Consider the following 16,027-nt stretch of genomic DNA (forward strand, 5'->3'; position numbering starts at 1 on the left):
TATTAGAATGGTATGAAAAATGCTTTTTGTTCATATATAAAATAGTCTTAGACTCAGATATTTATGTAGGCTTTACATCTCCATTAATTTCTAATAACACTTTCAAAAGCTGTGTGGGATGCAGGGCATTCTTTGTTATGTGGAATTCTACTGTGAATTGTAGAGCAGGCAGCACCTGGTCTCTGCCTGTTAATGCCACGAGGTCTCTTCAGGCACCGCGACAAGCAAAAACACCCCCAGAGCTTCCACAATGGCACCTGGAGGCTGTGCCATCCTAAGTTTGGAATCATAGACCTGGAGTCTAGAATTGTGAAGGTAAAAAAAATCCTGGCCTTGGAGGAAGTGAAAGAATTAGAAAATCACCGTGTTGTAAACTTCTAGGCACAAATTGTCAATGGTTGCCAAAACCATTAGGTTGATGGGGAACTTTATAATAGATGGATCAGACTGATAGCACTGGAAACCATAATCAGTCTTAACACTGAAAGTAGGACAGCCGGACGTTGCAACTTTTTTAAGTAAGTTCACAGCAACCTGAATTTCAGTCGAACTCCCAGTTTAAAAGAAGCATGAGGACTAGGAACAAGTTACAGACACGAGGACACGTGTTCCAGCCAAGCATGGAACACGAAAATTTTAACACAATAAATTGACCTTGTGATTTCATCAAATGAATGGCATGGGGAGAAAAGGGAGAGAAAAGGACTGTTACTAATAAAAGTCATATCAACAAAATACAGTGTTGGACTTGTTTGGATCTTGATTCATACTAATTCTAAATATCATTTTTGAAACATTCGGAGGAATTTGAACATGGACCAGGTATTAGGGGTTACTGCTAATTTTGTTAAGTGAAACAATTAAATTTTGGTTATACATATATAAAAAGAAGTCTTTGTTTTTTATATATATATATATAAATTATATATATATATAATTAAGTCTTTTTCTTTAAAGTAACTTTAACCCCCCAAAGAATCAGACATTAGGAAGCAAGTATAGGTGAAATAAGAATGGTAGAATATTGATAATTATTGAAACTGAGTGGAAGGATGCATGGGGGTTCATAAATTATACTGTTTGTACTGTTTTGGTCCACTTGAAAATTTCCTTAATACTGATTTTTTACTAATACCAATCCACAAATGCCTTCAAAAAAAATAGAAGAGGAAGGGAGACTTCCCAACTCATTTTTTGAGGCCAGTATTACCCTGATACCAAACCAATGACATCACAGTACTACAAACCAGTATCCCTTATGAATATAGATGCAAAAATCCTCAACAAAATACTAGCAAAACAAATCCAGCAACATATAAAAAGGATTATACACCATGATCCAGTGAAATTTATTCCAGAATTGGTTAGCTTGACAGCTGAAAATAAATCAATGTAATACACCATGTTAATAGTACAAAGGACAAAAGAAACCACACGTTCATCTCAAATAGAGAAAAAGCATTTGCGAAGTTCAACACCCTTTCATGGCAAAAGCAGTCAGCAATAGAAGGAAACTCTCAGCCTAGTGAAGAGCATCTGCAAAAAGCCCACAGCTAACATCCAGCTTAATGGAGAAAGACTGAACGCTTTCTCCTAAGATCAGGAACAAGCAAAGGTATCTGCTCTGGCTACTTTTATACAACATAGTACTTGTTGTATAACAAGTACCAGGGCGATCACTCAAGAAATCAAAGGTATCCAGATTAGAGAGTAAGTAAGCAATCTCTATTTGCCAATGACATGGGATCTTGTAAATAGAATATCCTAAGGAAATTTAAAAAAAACAAAAAAACCTTTTTAGAACTAATATACAAATTCAGCAGTGTGGCAGGATACAAGGTCAATAAACAAAAATCACTTGTATTTCTATACAGTAGCAGGGAACAATCCAGAAATGAAATTAAGGAAATGATCACATTTACCATAACCCCAAAAAGAATAAAATAATAAATATAACAAAAAAAGTGCAGAATTTGTATATTGAGAACTACAAAAGATTGGCGAAAGAAATTAGGGAAAATCTAAATAATGGAAAGATATCCCGTTCATGGATAAAAAGACAATATTGTCAGTACTCCCCAAATTGATCTACATATACAGTATAATTCCAGTCAGAATCCTGGAGTGTTTGTGTTTGTTGGTAGGGTTTTGTTTTGGTTTGTTTTTTTAAGAAATTGGCAACCTGATTCACAAATTCATATGGAAATGCAAGGAAACCAGAATAGCTAAAACAATCTTGGGGGTGGAAATTGGAATACTTACACTTCTCAATTTCAAAACTTACTACAAAGCTACAGTAATCAAGACTGTGGAACTGACATAAGGATAGACATATAAAGCAAGGGAATACAATTGAGGGTCCAGAAATAATCCATACATTCATGGGTAATTATTTTAAAATAAAAATTATATTAAAATTTAGATGCTAAGGAGCCACTTAGGTTCTTAAGTCTACGGTATTTATGGAGCTCACTATGTGTGGGACACTAGATCTAACCCTGGGTACTTCACTAAGGCCAGTGACACTATGTGGGCTTCTGTTGTCATCTCATCGGGGAACAGCAGGGTACTTGGGAACACATAGGAAGAGGAACCTGAACCACAGTTGGTATTCAGGGAAGGCTTCCCCAAGAAGGGACTGACCTCTAAACAGGAGATACTTAGCCAGGCAAAGAGATGGGCAGGAAGGGTGCTTCAGCCTGAAGGACTGACCTTTCCAGAGCCCTGGAAGGACAGGCCACAGTGTGGTTTTACAGCTGGTTGCAGGTGGAGTAGAGTGGTGGTGGTGGTGGTGGTGGTGGTGAGTCAGTCGCAGCGCCCAGGGCAGGCTTCCCCACTCAGGGAAGGGACAGGATACAATGCTCCCTATCAAGATGGTACGTTGTTCCATAATGAGGGAACAGTAGGCCAGATGCACCGGACTGTCCCTGAAGTTTGGCTATAGGGGAAGAATTCATGTCCGGAGTCCTAGGATATAACAGCTGTGGAGGATGGGGCTGGATTTTGGAAGGCCCTGATGTGAAGTGCATGAATCTTCCCATGGACAGTTGGAAACCACTGAAGGATTCTGATGATGGCAGTAGTGCCTTTGGCTAAAGAGCCTGGTGGGTTGGAGGGCATAAGGCAGAAGGCTGAGCCTCACCACACCTGCATACCACTCTTGCCACCCACCCAACTCCCATGTCAAGGAGAGAGTATTATATGGCAGTTAGGAACACAGCTTTGGAGGCTGACCTTGTAGCTTTACCTGCCAGCACATTAAGCCTTTCGGAGCCTTGGTTTTTTTATCTGCACTTTGGGATCATTATTTCTGTTTCAGAGGTTTCTTAGGATTGAATTTGGTGAATGTCACACATGGAGCTCATTGCTCAGAATATAATAAATACTCATTAAATACTCAGCGGGTTCCTTTCAGGTAGCAGCAGAGATTAGAACAAAACGGAAAGTGTAATGAATAGAGGGTGTCCCCAGAGAGAACCTTGTTTTGTTTTTAAAAACCTAGTGTCATCCCCCCGGAAAAGGATTTGATGCAGTGGAGCCACATTGCTGTGAGAGGATTGACTGAGCAGAGGGCGTGTTGGGAGACTGCGTTTAGACCCAGGCCTTTTATGGACATTGCTTCCTTATCAACATTGGCAGCCATTTATCGAGGATAGGCGTGACTATCATTTCTTGGCTTTCATTTGTGGTTGGTCATCTTCCAGGCAGCACTGCAAGATCAGTGGCAACGCTACTGCACCATGGAGGGAGACAGTGGCAGGGAGTAGTGTAACTTCCCAGAATTATCTAACTGGGGGGGTGAAGGCTGAGGTTTACCCCTGCGGGGGTCTGACTCAGCTTATGCTTTCCCCACTGCACCCTTCAATTTTAGTTCTCGTAATCAGTTTGTGTTCAAGCTCAGCATCGTGAACGTATAGAGAAAAATCCATCTCCTTCCTTTCAGCCCGTTAGGTTTTTTTCAAGAAGCCCGTCTCCCAGGACTCGGACACTGAACTGGGTGAGATGGCTGGAAGAGGCGGCTTTTATCAGCCACTAATGACTTGAGCCTGTCAGATCTTCCTTCTCCCTCCACCCCCACTCTTTGCCAGCCCCCTTTCTTTGTAGCACAGATGTCTGTAATGACATCAATTCCTTTATTATAGCCCCCCCACCATGTTGCTGGGCAACCAAGCACTCACACTTTCACCTTTCTGATTTTTCTTCAAATGCCTGATCTGGGGGTGGGATTTTAGGGCTGGAGAAGGGAAAGAGCAACTCAGCGGCAGGCCCATCTGGTACTGCAGGGTGTTAATTACCCCATCCCTGAAAAGCTTGGCATATGCTCCCAGAAGGAAACAGCAGCCTCTGTCTCTACCCACGGGGCACAGTCCTGTGTCTCACCCCTCACCTTCCACACCCTCATCTTGCGTATCTCACATGTCCAAATGCAAACTGAAGTTGGGATGTCTGCCATTGGGCTTAACGAGAATTGCTTCTCTGTGTGATGCGGTGTGCCCGGAGCTTGTTAAAGGAGACTGGATCTGCTGGTTTGGTGCTGGTATAGATGGAGAGGACATTCCATTGTGATGAAGAATTGAGGGTGAAAAGTAGATCTCTCCTACTCCTAAGATCTCTAGGAAAGAAATACTGAAAACAGTACATCTGTAAGGGAAGATTTTTTGGGTTTTGGTAGGGTTCTTGTTTTGTTTTTTCATATAAGCCTAACTTTTTTGTTGTTATTACTTACAGTTCTAACCCATTTCCCTTTGCTCCATCTGTCCTCAGACTCTGCCCCAAATCCTGTTCCCCATTTTGAAAAAACAATTTTTCCTATGCTTAACCAGCTTTGCTAAAAATAAATCCTTAGATATAAAGCTCTTGTCATTCAAAATTCATTTTTAATCCCAATCTGTATCTTACATGTTTTTTAATGTTCCCAATATTTTGTTTTCTACATTTTCTTTTTAGAATTTCATAATTCATCAACTAAAGTACTAAATATATGTTTTTTAGTATCTGATACTATATAATACAGCTATGTTGTCATATGCCTAACCTCTGGGGTATTTTAAACATATCATTTTTCACTTTAAATTACACACTATGAACATCTATATATAATTGTTTTTTAACTTCATTGAGCTATATTTCCTATGCTGGCAGATTTCAAACATTTTGGTCTGAGGAACCCTCTTACACTCTCAAAAAGTATTGAGGACCCCCAAGGAGCTCTTGTTTGAGTTATATCTTATCAGTGTTTACCATATTAGAAATTACAGCCAAAAATTTTAAAATACACATTTATTCATTAATTTAAAAATAACAATAATAAACCCATTATATGTTAACAGAAATAAGAAATTTTATGAAAATAACTATATTTTCCAAAACAGAAAAAAAATTAGTGAGAAGAATAACATTGTTTTACACTGTTGCAAATCGCTTTAATATCTGGCATATCAGACAACTGGATTCTCATTTCTGCTTCTGTTTAGTCTGTAAGTGGTAATATTGTTTTTGTTAAAGGTTTTTGGAAAAGAGAGGAATAGTGTAATAAGCTTTTCAAGTAATTGTGCATATTCTTTGCATTTCACCAGAACTTGACATGTGATCGTTTCTTTAAGGGTTAGTTGTAAGTGGAATCTGAATCCATATCAGTGAATTCTTTATACATTATTACATTGAAACCCACTGGCCTGCCATGCCTTTTGAATGGATCTTTTACACATGCATGATACTAGAAGAGCATGTATCAGTTGTTTGGAAAATATTGGTTCACTGATATGTGCAGATCTGCTAAATGACACAATTTATTACACAATATCAAAAAATCACTCTCATTAATATTACTGCTCTGTCAGCATCAGTATTGGGAAGCCATCAAGCTACTAGTATAAATACCTAATTGCTAATTTTCACTTGAAAGCTTGAATTTTATCATTGACAACATATACTGTCAGTTGTTTTTCTGAACTAACAAGTTCACATACTCAGAGGGCTGCTGCAAAGATGAAATAAGATAATGTACAAGGGAGCTAGGTAATTTATCTGTTTAAAAGGTAAGGAGATACATATTTGCTCATATAGGGAGAGTATTTTGGAAGGACATACAAGAAACTGAAGACCTGGTAGGCTGGTGGGGGGCGAAGGGTGAGAAGGAGTTTTTTTACTTTTACGAGTCCATAATCTTCTAACTATAATTCTGAAATCAGACCCGAAAACCAAGGTGTTTTGTTTGTGTGTTTGCTTGTTTGTTTTCCTTAAAAATAAGGTTGGTCCCAAACCTTGTTTGGTAGCAAAACCTGACCTAAAGGAGCCTGAAACTCCTTATATTTTCATTTATCCCACTTGTGACTACTCATTCATTCTGCAGAAATATTAGGGTATTGGGTGCAGGGTACTGCTTCGGAGTGTTACACAATACATATTAGATGTACTCGTCTGACCTTTATAAAACATGAAAAGCTCTGAATTCCAAAACACAGCCTGCCTAAGATTATGGATCCTTTTTTATTCTGGGATTTTGAAATTGGTGAATGCATTACCTATTCAGAAAATTAAATTTAAAAATTTAATCTTATAAAAACTAAATTTAACAATGCCTGACACAAAGCAAGCTCACAGTAAATAGTGGTGGCTGCTGTTAATCCGTCCTTCCAGGCCTTTCTGAACTGCCAACAAGTCTCTTCATGGCCATACTGTGTTTCACCATTGCAGCAGCCCCTGTGAGTGTTACCACTTAGGTTTACATCTTAAAAGACTGAGATGCAGAGGTTTGGTGACAGATCCCTGCCAACCAGCTAGATAATTTCCCACCCAGAGTCCAGAGCCCATCTCTTCAGTCCTGAGGCCTTTCCAGTTCACCAGAGCACCTCAGCTGTTAGAATAGCACCAACCAGAGTTGTGTGTCCAGGAGAGGAGTGTTGTTTTTATGTGAAAGGAGAGGGGAGCATAAAAGGAGGATGTGTGGCCAGGCTCACTTCAGATCTCTTAGAGGGGCCCCTTTTGGAGCTGGGACATACTGTGGGCCAGCCAAGAAGTTGGGCCCACAGGTTAATGGACAGCACAGTTTCCTTCAGTTGATTACCAGATGAAGTAGTAGGGGCTTGATTTCAGAGACCATGTGCAAAAATTACCATCTTGTTGTAAACCCTAGTGCCTCAGCACATCCAGAACAGAGACTATTTTAAAGTAAGTCCTGCACATGTACATCATGAGCTCTCTGAAGTGCGCGTGTGTTACAGCGAGGCTGGGTTGAGCGCAGGCACAAAGGATGTGTAGTAACAGCTTCAAGCACACACATTACTGGGGCTGGCCTTGCAGCCGCCTTTCTAGGCACCATTGTTCTCCACTTCTCCCTCCCCCGCTGTGCCCAGGAGAGGAAACAGAGATGGCTGCATGTTTCAGGCGCCATTAAGGCTCTGCTCTCCCAGGCAGTTTTATAGCCACTAGAAGCCCCTTCTGCTTGCTGCTCTGAAGGCAGTTTGTGAAGACAGGCAAAATGCTTGCTGCCCTCTGGCACCGCCTGGTCTGTCCAGTGAGGCAGGATGTTGGGAGGCACCAGAGACTGACTGCCCACTCCATGAGCCATAGCTTGGGAGCAGTAACCTTCCCTTGGAAACCTAGTCCACCTAGATCCACTGTCTTTTCCAGCCCATTAGGTAGGACTGACTGGAGAAGCACCTACTTTTGGATTTATCCCAGTTCTTTAATTAATGGTTTCTTACCTGTAAGCTTAGGGGCTCTTTCTGAGGCTTTCCTGAGGTCTGGCGAGAACCTGCCGTGCCCCACAACTGTCAGGTTCGGATTGCTGGCTGGGGCTCCACGCAGATTCCAAAGACCATTTTTTAAAATACCAAATCTTTTTTACTTTATTACATTCTTACCCATATCCTTTATAGAAAAAAATAGGAAATAGAAGAAACTCCCCACTGCTTATATTTTCAGTATGCTTCTTTCTAGTTTTATTTATCCACACACCCCCACACTTTTCACGGTTGATTTCCTAGGCTATTGATAATCCCCTTTCCTCCCACAGTTAACACTTGAGCATAAACATTTTTACACATCATTTTAAAACATTCTAGGAACATTGTTTCCTTGGCTGCATTTAGGGATATGCCATAATGTACCTAACTGGTCCCCATTTAGGCCAGCTGGTTCCCTTGATTAGTTTTTATGGTGATATTTTAATTTGAATTAAGTGTTCTTTCTTTAAGGTTGATACCTAGATATAAAATTGTTGGATCAAAGAATATAAAGATATATATATATATAAAGTTTTTGAAAGAGAGCTATTTTGTGAGTATATATATTATATAATACAATCTCCATCTATGCTCCTAGCTCATGCATTGTCCATGAGGGCAATGGGGGTGTGTGTGAAAAAATTTTAGTGGTTACAGGTTTGTGGCCCTCCAGTGGGCTTCAGCGCATAAACAGATACTTGGTACTCATGCTATGAAGATCTCACACAGGGACCGTAATGGAAAAAAGGTTGAGGAGCACTGTGCTCACTGAATGTGAGTGCCCATCTCACTCTACCCTTGGAAGCTTTTAAACCTGAGCTTTTGGTTTTAGAATAATTTTCTGGTCTAAAAGATCTTGGTTCTTTATCCAAAGCTTAGGAGTTTGAGAAAGGTGTGACTCGAATAAAACTTATGTGAAGGTTGCCACTGTTAGTAGTTTTCTGCGTATAGAATTGGGGTCCTCCGCGTCTTGTAGCTTCCTGTTCAGCCACTGTAATGTTGTCAGTGTTGGTCTGTGCCAAGAACCACTCTGCAATACCCCTTGTGCTAGGGTCTCATGCAGGGGTTTCCCTTGTCCCCAAGCCTGGGATTGCATTTGTGACCCCCCCACCCCCACCCCGGTGTCCAGTTCAGTCCTCTGGGAGCCCAGGTGCCTGGCTGCTCTGGGAATTACGGTAATTGTCCCTTGTTTGTTTCAGGTGTGATCCCCTGGGCCCATTTGCTGTCGGGGGAGAGGACCTAGACCCCTTTGGGTGAGTACCCCTGGGGAGGTGGCAGCACCACAACTTTCTCTCCTGGCTTTTCAGCCCTAGCTCATCTTCTAATTTTAGAGCTTTTCATCAGTCTTCCTTTGGGGTGAAGGAGACAGTTTGTTGCCGAGCAGCTAAGAAGTTATTGCTACTTGCTCAGCTCTGCCATGCCTGGAGCAGTGCAGGAGAGCTCTGAATGTTGAGGAGGGGCCAAGCAAGCTTAGTGGGCAGCTCCTGTGTCATTTCTGTCCCCTTTTGCCCTGTGGATGACAGCAGCCCTCCCTTGGATGGCAGGATCCCACGTGGGTTTATCAGGTCTGGACTGAAGAGTACACGGTGGGCTACAGACCTTAGGACATCTCAAGGCTATTCACATGTCACCTCACTTGATAAGAGGAGTCTCTAATCCCCATTAAGCTCTGAATGGTTCTTGTAACACACCTAGTAAAGTCATTACAGCCTGAGCTATGCACTGTCTTCCCTGAATGACTCACACTAGATTTTAACCTCTGCTGCAAAGTGACTCAGCTTGACCATCTGATTTTCAGATAGTGATGAAGTCACATAAGTACGAAGTTAAGCTTGAACAGTGACCTCAAAGTTTAGGGGAATGTCAGCTCATGTGTCCTAGTTTGAGCACATGAGGTGTCGAGTCCATGGAACTCTATGAGAGAGAGGCTGTCAGGAGCCAGACAGGAGACCGCAAGTGGACCATAGATTGCCCTGAGGTTCTTTAAGTGAACAGCAGAAAAGCTGGCAGCATGAAATGTCTCAATGCTATTGTTACGCCTTAGACCTAAAGTAGTGCCCTGCAGAACCTTGTGATGGTTCTGCATTGACCTTGGAAAGTTCTGGCACCTGTGCTTGACCAGATTGTCCCCCTTGGGCATAGGACATAGTGGGAATCTCAATTTTGTGGGCTCAGAGCCTGGAGAGCGAAAAGTCCAGACTGTGCTTGCCAGGGAAGGTGTGCTCTCTGTGTTCTGCCCACTTCCTGCTGGTGCTCAGGCAGCCATCCCCACGTGTCTGCTTGAGCCACCACCAGCCAGAAGGATTATCCCAGGCATTCTTAGTCTGTTCTCGCCTCCTTCACCTCTTCTCCAATAGTCCCCTGCCACACCTGTGGACCCATTTTTCCTTCTTGCCTCAGGTATCGGAGAGGTGGCATGATTGTGGATCCCCTGAGATCGGGCTTCCCAAGAGCACGTATTGACCCATCCTCAGGCCTCCCAAACCGGCTTCCTCCCGGCGCTGTGCCTCCAGGAGCGCGCTTTGACCCCTTTGGACCCATTGGGACCAGCCCAGCTGGGTAGGTATACACTCAGGTATGCTGAGAAGTAGGACCTGATGACAGCTCAGCTCAGCGCTGCGGGAAGGAGGTATCTGACGCAGCGCAGATGCCAGTAGCTCCATCTTCCACGGCCAAGAGAGTGGAGCCTCGTCCAGGCCCTGCTTGGTGCCCCTGAGCTTCCAGGAGCTCCCCGTTCCTCAGTGCTACCCTTCCCCCGGCTCCCCTCGGGGAGGACCCAGAGGAGGAGCTACTCACTCACTGGAAGTTTTTCAGGTGTAGGAGCTCACTGGATCCTTATCAACACTCATGGGTAGATATTACTGTCCACATTTTGTAGATACAGAAATCGATGCCTTGAATGATAAAGCAACTTACCCAAGGTAGAAGTCAGGACTCAGTCCCAGCTTGTCTGACTCTAGAGTGCACGCTCTTAAACTCCACGAAGCACCACATCATTCCGGAGTGCAGGCTCCCTCAGCTCAGGGCCTGTCCGCCTGTGTGCCCCTCACCCTCCATCGCTGCAACTCACCAGCCCCTCTTTCCATTCCAGACCTAACCCAGACCATCTCCCCCCACCGGGCTACGATGACATGTACCTGTGAAAGCCTCAAGAATGTGACATCCCAGCCTTCTCTCCACTCTCCTGGAGCTGCCAGCTCTGGCCCCGTCAGCAACCGAGTTCTTGCGGGCTGGAGGCAAGGGACACTGCCCACGTGTTTGCAGGCTGGCTGGGATCGCCTCCCTACCCCTTGTCAGAGCCAAGGCACCTGCTGCAGCTCTCTGCTTGGCTTCATATAGGTCCCAAAGAGAAATCAGTGTTTCTCTCCCCACCAGCTCTTCCCCACTTTCCAAGGGAGACTCTGGCAACATATACCCTCGACCCAATGCAGCGCTAAAAGAACAACGCATTTTGGATGTTATTATTAAGAACCAAATGTCAATACAAAAGTCATGTTGCCGTGTCCCACTTTTCTTTGCTGCACAGTTCCTTCCAATTATGAGACTTCTGAGTTTGAATCTTTGTGGGGCTAAATGACTCCTTTCTTGCCCAGGGCCCATCCTTACTTCTCAGGCACCTTCCCTTCATAAATTGCTGTTGGCTCCTGACATCACCAGGATGGGTCCCAGTGTGCCTGCATGGATGAAAATGAGTGACTGGAAATGCCATAGGCCACAAGGATGGTTTCGCACAGGCAGACACAGAAAGACTGCATGCTTCTATGGAGGGCAGAATCCTCCAGGTCGCCTATCTGACCCAGTCCTGAGTCCGTCTGTGCCTGGGCAAAGGCAGCCTATAAAAAGAACAGACCTGAGAGCTAATCTCTCTTACCACTAAATTACTAAGTGCCCTAAGTCCCTCCCCCTCTCTGGCCTTTGTGCCCACCTGTGGAATCAGGTGCCTTTCCTACTCTAAAATCTTCAGATGCCTGCTTCTGTGTGTGGTGACCCCTGGGAACTGGGGCAGAAGGAAAATGAAGGTCCAAGGCTTCGTGTGGTACCTACAGAGTCTGTAACTCTGTGCTTCTCACCCCCTGTGGGGGCAGATGAGCGCAGGAGCACGGGCTCCACCTGAGCATGGTGTTGAACCCTGGGAGGAGCAGGGAGGCCAGCCTGGAAGCCACTGGCTGAGGTGGATGGAAGAACTAGTCAAGCACGAAACAACCCAGAAAGGCATTTCACCCCCTGGGAGCCCTCCTCTGGAAGCCTCTGTCCAGGCCCGCCTGACTGGTGTTCTCCGGATCCTTTTCAGCCCGAGGCCTGACAGACGTCAGTGATGGACCACGTGCTGGTCCAACCTTGTGCTGGAGTGAAAAGAGCACCATAGAGTACCAGGCTCAGAGGCCAGAGGTCAAAGGACTAGACACTTTGGCTCTACAGCTAGCATTTCAACCATGTTGAGTCCTTTCACTTCTCAGCTCCTTGGGTTCCTTCCCCTTCCCCTAAATTAGGACATATTTGCCTATGGGCAGAGGGCTACCAGAGCCCTTCTGAGGACTCTGTGAATGTGCTATAGCCTGGAACTGCCTGTCTGCCCTGCCTGCAAGTGGGTTAGGGGCAAAACAAACCTGCACATAGGCTCAGGGTCAGCCTAAGATGGAGGCTGGGCCTGGGTGGGAGGCTAGCCTGAGTGGGCTCACTGGGCATTTCTGGCAGACCCCATCTCAAGCACTGATCTAGTAAAAGACCACCTGAGTCCTTTAGAACGTGCGCTCTGCAGAAGGACCCAGAGGTCAGGCAGAGGTACAAATGCAGTCACTCCAAGTTTTCCTCGAGGGTCAGCAAATGGGTGGAATGTTTCTGTTTTGAAATTGGGTTATATCTGCTACCCAAAGGACTTGGGGAAATTTGCTCATAAAAATATCCTTTACTGTAAAAGGAAGCATTTTTAAAGGAATATCAGACCAGAGAACATCTGACAAGCAGGGAAGGGGTAGATCACTCTTAGGACCCTGGTTCAAAGAGAAGACAAGGTTGAAACAATAAATTTGCCACCTAGATTTACTGGTAGCAGAAGTCGAAAGGATAGTCTGATACAGAATTCTGTTCTCTGAAAACAGAAACTTTAGTGATTCATCTGCAGAGTCAGCCATTTTTTGTATGTGGGTCTCCTTGCATCAAGGACATTGAGTAACACTGGTGAAGTCTTAATTCTGTGGGCGCTTTTAGGAACTTCAGATCAGTCGGGCCACATCCCTCCTTTCAGCCACGAGTAATCACCAAGTTGCAAATGGGAATGGTTCAGGTGTATGTTTTTTGGAACCCAAAAGGTTGGAGCCTTAATAAATGTTAGCACTTACTAACCTAGTTCTTTTTTCATAACTTTATTGATATATAATTCACATACTCATGAAGTTCACCCTTTTAAAGGTGTGCATTTAAGTGGTTTTTAGTGTATGCACAGTGTGCATCCATCACTGTACCTAGTTCCTGAGCACTTTCAGCACTCCAGAAAGAAACCGCGTATCCATTAACAGTCACTCTCCATTCCCAGCCCCAGGCAACCATGAGTCTATTTTCTGGCCTTAAAGATTTGCCTATTCTGGATAGTTCTCATAAGTGGAATCATAATATGTGGTCTTTTGCATCTGGCTTCTTTCGCTTAATGTTTTTACGGTGCATCCACGTTGTAGCATATATCAGTACATCATTCCTGTTCAGAGCTGAAGAATATTCCATTGTCTGTACCACTCTTTAACCGTTTATCAGCTGATGGGCATTTGGATTGCTTTCACTTTTGGGCTGTTATGAATACCGTTGCTATGAACATTTGTATACAAGTTTTTGTATGGAAATGTGGATATGTACCTAGGAATGGATTTGCTAGATCATATGGTAACTTGATGTTTAACTTTTTGAGGAGCTGCCAGACTGTTTTCCAAGGCGGCTGTGCCATTCTACATTCCCAGCAGCAGGATATGAGGGGTCCAGTTTCTCCTCAACCTGCCAATACTTGTTAGTCAGTGTATAGCCCGCCTAGTCGGTGTGAAGTGGTAGCTCATTGTGGTTTGGTCATCTTTTTAAAAATAATTTCGACCTTGGACAAACAAGGCAGAGACCAGAGCCAGTCCCCCTGGGGAACCAACTCTGGCTTTGGTAATAACCACTTTGGGATGGCCATGGCTGGTGAGCCACAGAGGAGTTGGGTTTGACTTTGGGACTAGAGGTGATAACAGGTGCTGTCTGCAGGAAAGTTCCCATGACCTTTCCAGGTCTAGTGACATTCATGGCATCACTTTTGCTTGGTTTGAAATTTCTTTGCTTATCTGGTGGCTTACAAGTAAAATAAAGGTCATATTTCAAATCCTGTCTTTTGGTGAAGTGTCATAGGCCACTTGTACAACCATCCATGGCAGCCCCACATCCCCACCTTCTCTTTGCCTTATCTCCCTCCCAGTTTTTGAGCTGGCTGTTTCTCATTGCATGTACCCAGTCATGAGCTGCTGTCAGCCTCCATTATGAAGTCATGAGTCTCCTGAGACCTCAACTCCAAGAATGTATTATGTTCAAAAAGGAGGCTTTATATTCCTGTGCTAGATGGTCAGTACCTGTTGACACGTAGCTTGAAAACGGGTAGCAAGTTCCACACAACCTCATTCTGGAACTCAGCTTCCTTCACGGATTCCCCTTTTGTCGTAATGACATTGTTACTGATCCATGCCTCTCCTCACAGAAGGAACATTAGAATGTGTGGGACAGTTAATATCCTCTGTCACCTTTGGTGCAGTTCCAGTAAGACAGGTCCCACCACCAAGGAGAGGAAAGATCCCCCACATGCATATCCTCAGCTTTCTGTCATAAAACGTGTGCTTGTGGGCCACTACCGACTTTGCACCATGGGAGAGATTCAAAGGCAGGCAGCCAAGTCCCCAACTCTTGTTTGTCCTTGGGGTACCACAAGGCACACCTGAGTCACCCCAACTGTGCTTGGCCCTGAATCTGACCTGGAAGGTGGGTCAAAAGGCAGGAGTAGCAGGCAGTGAGGATGGGGGTCGAGTCCCAGGTGACTTACAGACAGGCCCTAGGATGCAAAGAGCAGCAATGATAATGAGGCCTGAGTATTCCACGTGTGGCAGGGCTGGGTGGGAGGTACCACGTGGAAGGCCCAGTCTCCGCTGAGGCGATCTAAGGAGACTGGGGGACCGACCGCGTGAAAGGCCCTGTTCCATGCGAGCCGCATAAGGTAAGTATTGTGAGAGTGACAGTGTGATGGGGGTTCAGAGGGAGGAGAGTGGCGGGGGGTCCTGCTGAATTGTTAGTCCTGGGGTTCAGCTGCAGTAAACAGAAATGACTAGCATTTTTTTAAACAAAAATGTTTGGGTATAGAGATCAGGAGGTTACACCACCTCTCCATTCAGGAAGGTGCATTGGGACAGAGGTCTGGTGAGCTGGTCTGTGTCTGTGCACCACAGCCATGCTTCCCCAGCTCACCCGAGCCAAGCTGTCTCCTGCAGTGCTTGCTCAAAGTACACTACACCCTGGGCCAACCCAGACCAAGATCCAGGTCTCAGGGAAGGGCCTTTAAAGCCAGTTTTATGAGTTCCTCAGGTGGTTTACATTATCAGGCAAGTGTGAGAACTGAGAAGGGAAGGGAATACTTTCTACATTCTTGCTACTCAAACCAGCAGCAGCACTTGGGAACTTGTTAGAAATACAGAATCTCAGGCTACACCCGAGGTTTATTAAATGAGAGAGTGCATTTTAACAAGCTCCCTGGGTGGCTCGTGTGTATATTAAAGTTTAAGATGCTCTAGTGTACAAACTACAACGTTTTCTTTCACCTGGATATCAGGTGCAAAGAATGAAGTCTTCTGGGTTCGTGGCACACCATGACTTTAGTGCATGCAAGGGCCCCCTCATTTTAAGTTACTCTGCTTCCCCCCCAACAGCTCTATTCCCTTGCCTCTGTGAGTCAAATGTGTTTCATGTTTTAAATATGCATAGACCCTTGAGCAATATCATACATTATATCTTCAAATAATAACCATAATGAGATACTATCCTCATTTTCTAGACCAGAAAAAGAGACTTTGGAAAGGTCCAGTAATTTGCTCAAAGCCAAGCAGATGTCTCAGAATCAGGCAGGCATGAGTGTGACTCCCAGCCCCTACCTTTGCTGGCGTGTGGCCTTATTTTCAAAGTGAGCATCACCTCTGCCTTCGGGATTGTTGCAGGGTCCAGCCAGATAATGTGTCTTATGAACAGTTGGAGCTCAGTGGCTACCAGCTATTATTACTGAGGCCACATGGGTAGATAAGGCT

General features: G+C 44.5%; 1 protein-coding gene across 1 annotated transcript in view; it reads left to right on the forward strand.

Annotated features, from left to right (window-relative positions):
• PSMF1 (proteasome inhibitor subunit 1) overlaps window positions 1-11,289 on the forward strand; it is a 25,408-nt gene extending 14,119 nt beyond the window's left edge. Inside the window, exons 5-7 of the mRNA XM_081149194.1 lie at window positions 8,927-8,980; window positions 10,128-10,286; window positions 10,819-11,289. Coding sequence (XP_081005320.1) covers window positions 8,927-8,980; window positions 10,128-10,286; window positions 10,819-10,870 — 265 coding nt within the window. The 3' untranslated portion in view covers window positions 10,871-11,289. The remainder of the gene's footprint in view (window positions 1-8,926; window positions 8,981-10,127; window positions 10,287-10,818) is intronic.
• Window positions 11,290-16,027: the final 4,738 nt, after the last annotated feature.

Source organism: Miniopterus schreibersii (genome assembly GCF_964146895.1).
Source record: "Miniopterus schreibersii genome assembly, chromosome: 10".
NCBI lineage: Eukaryota > Metazoa > Chordata > Mammalia > Chiroptera > Miniopteridae > Miniopterus > Miniopterus schreibersii.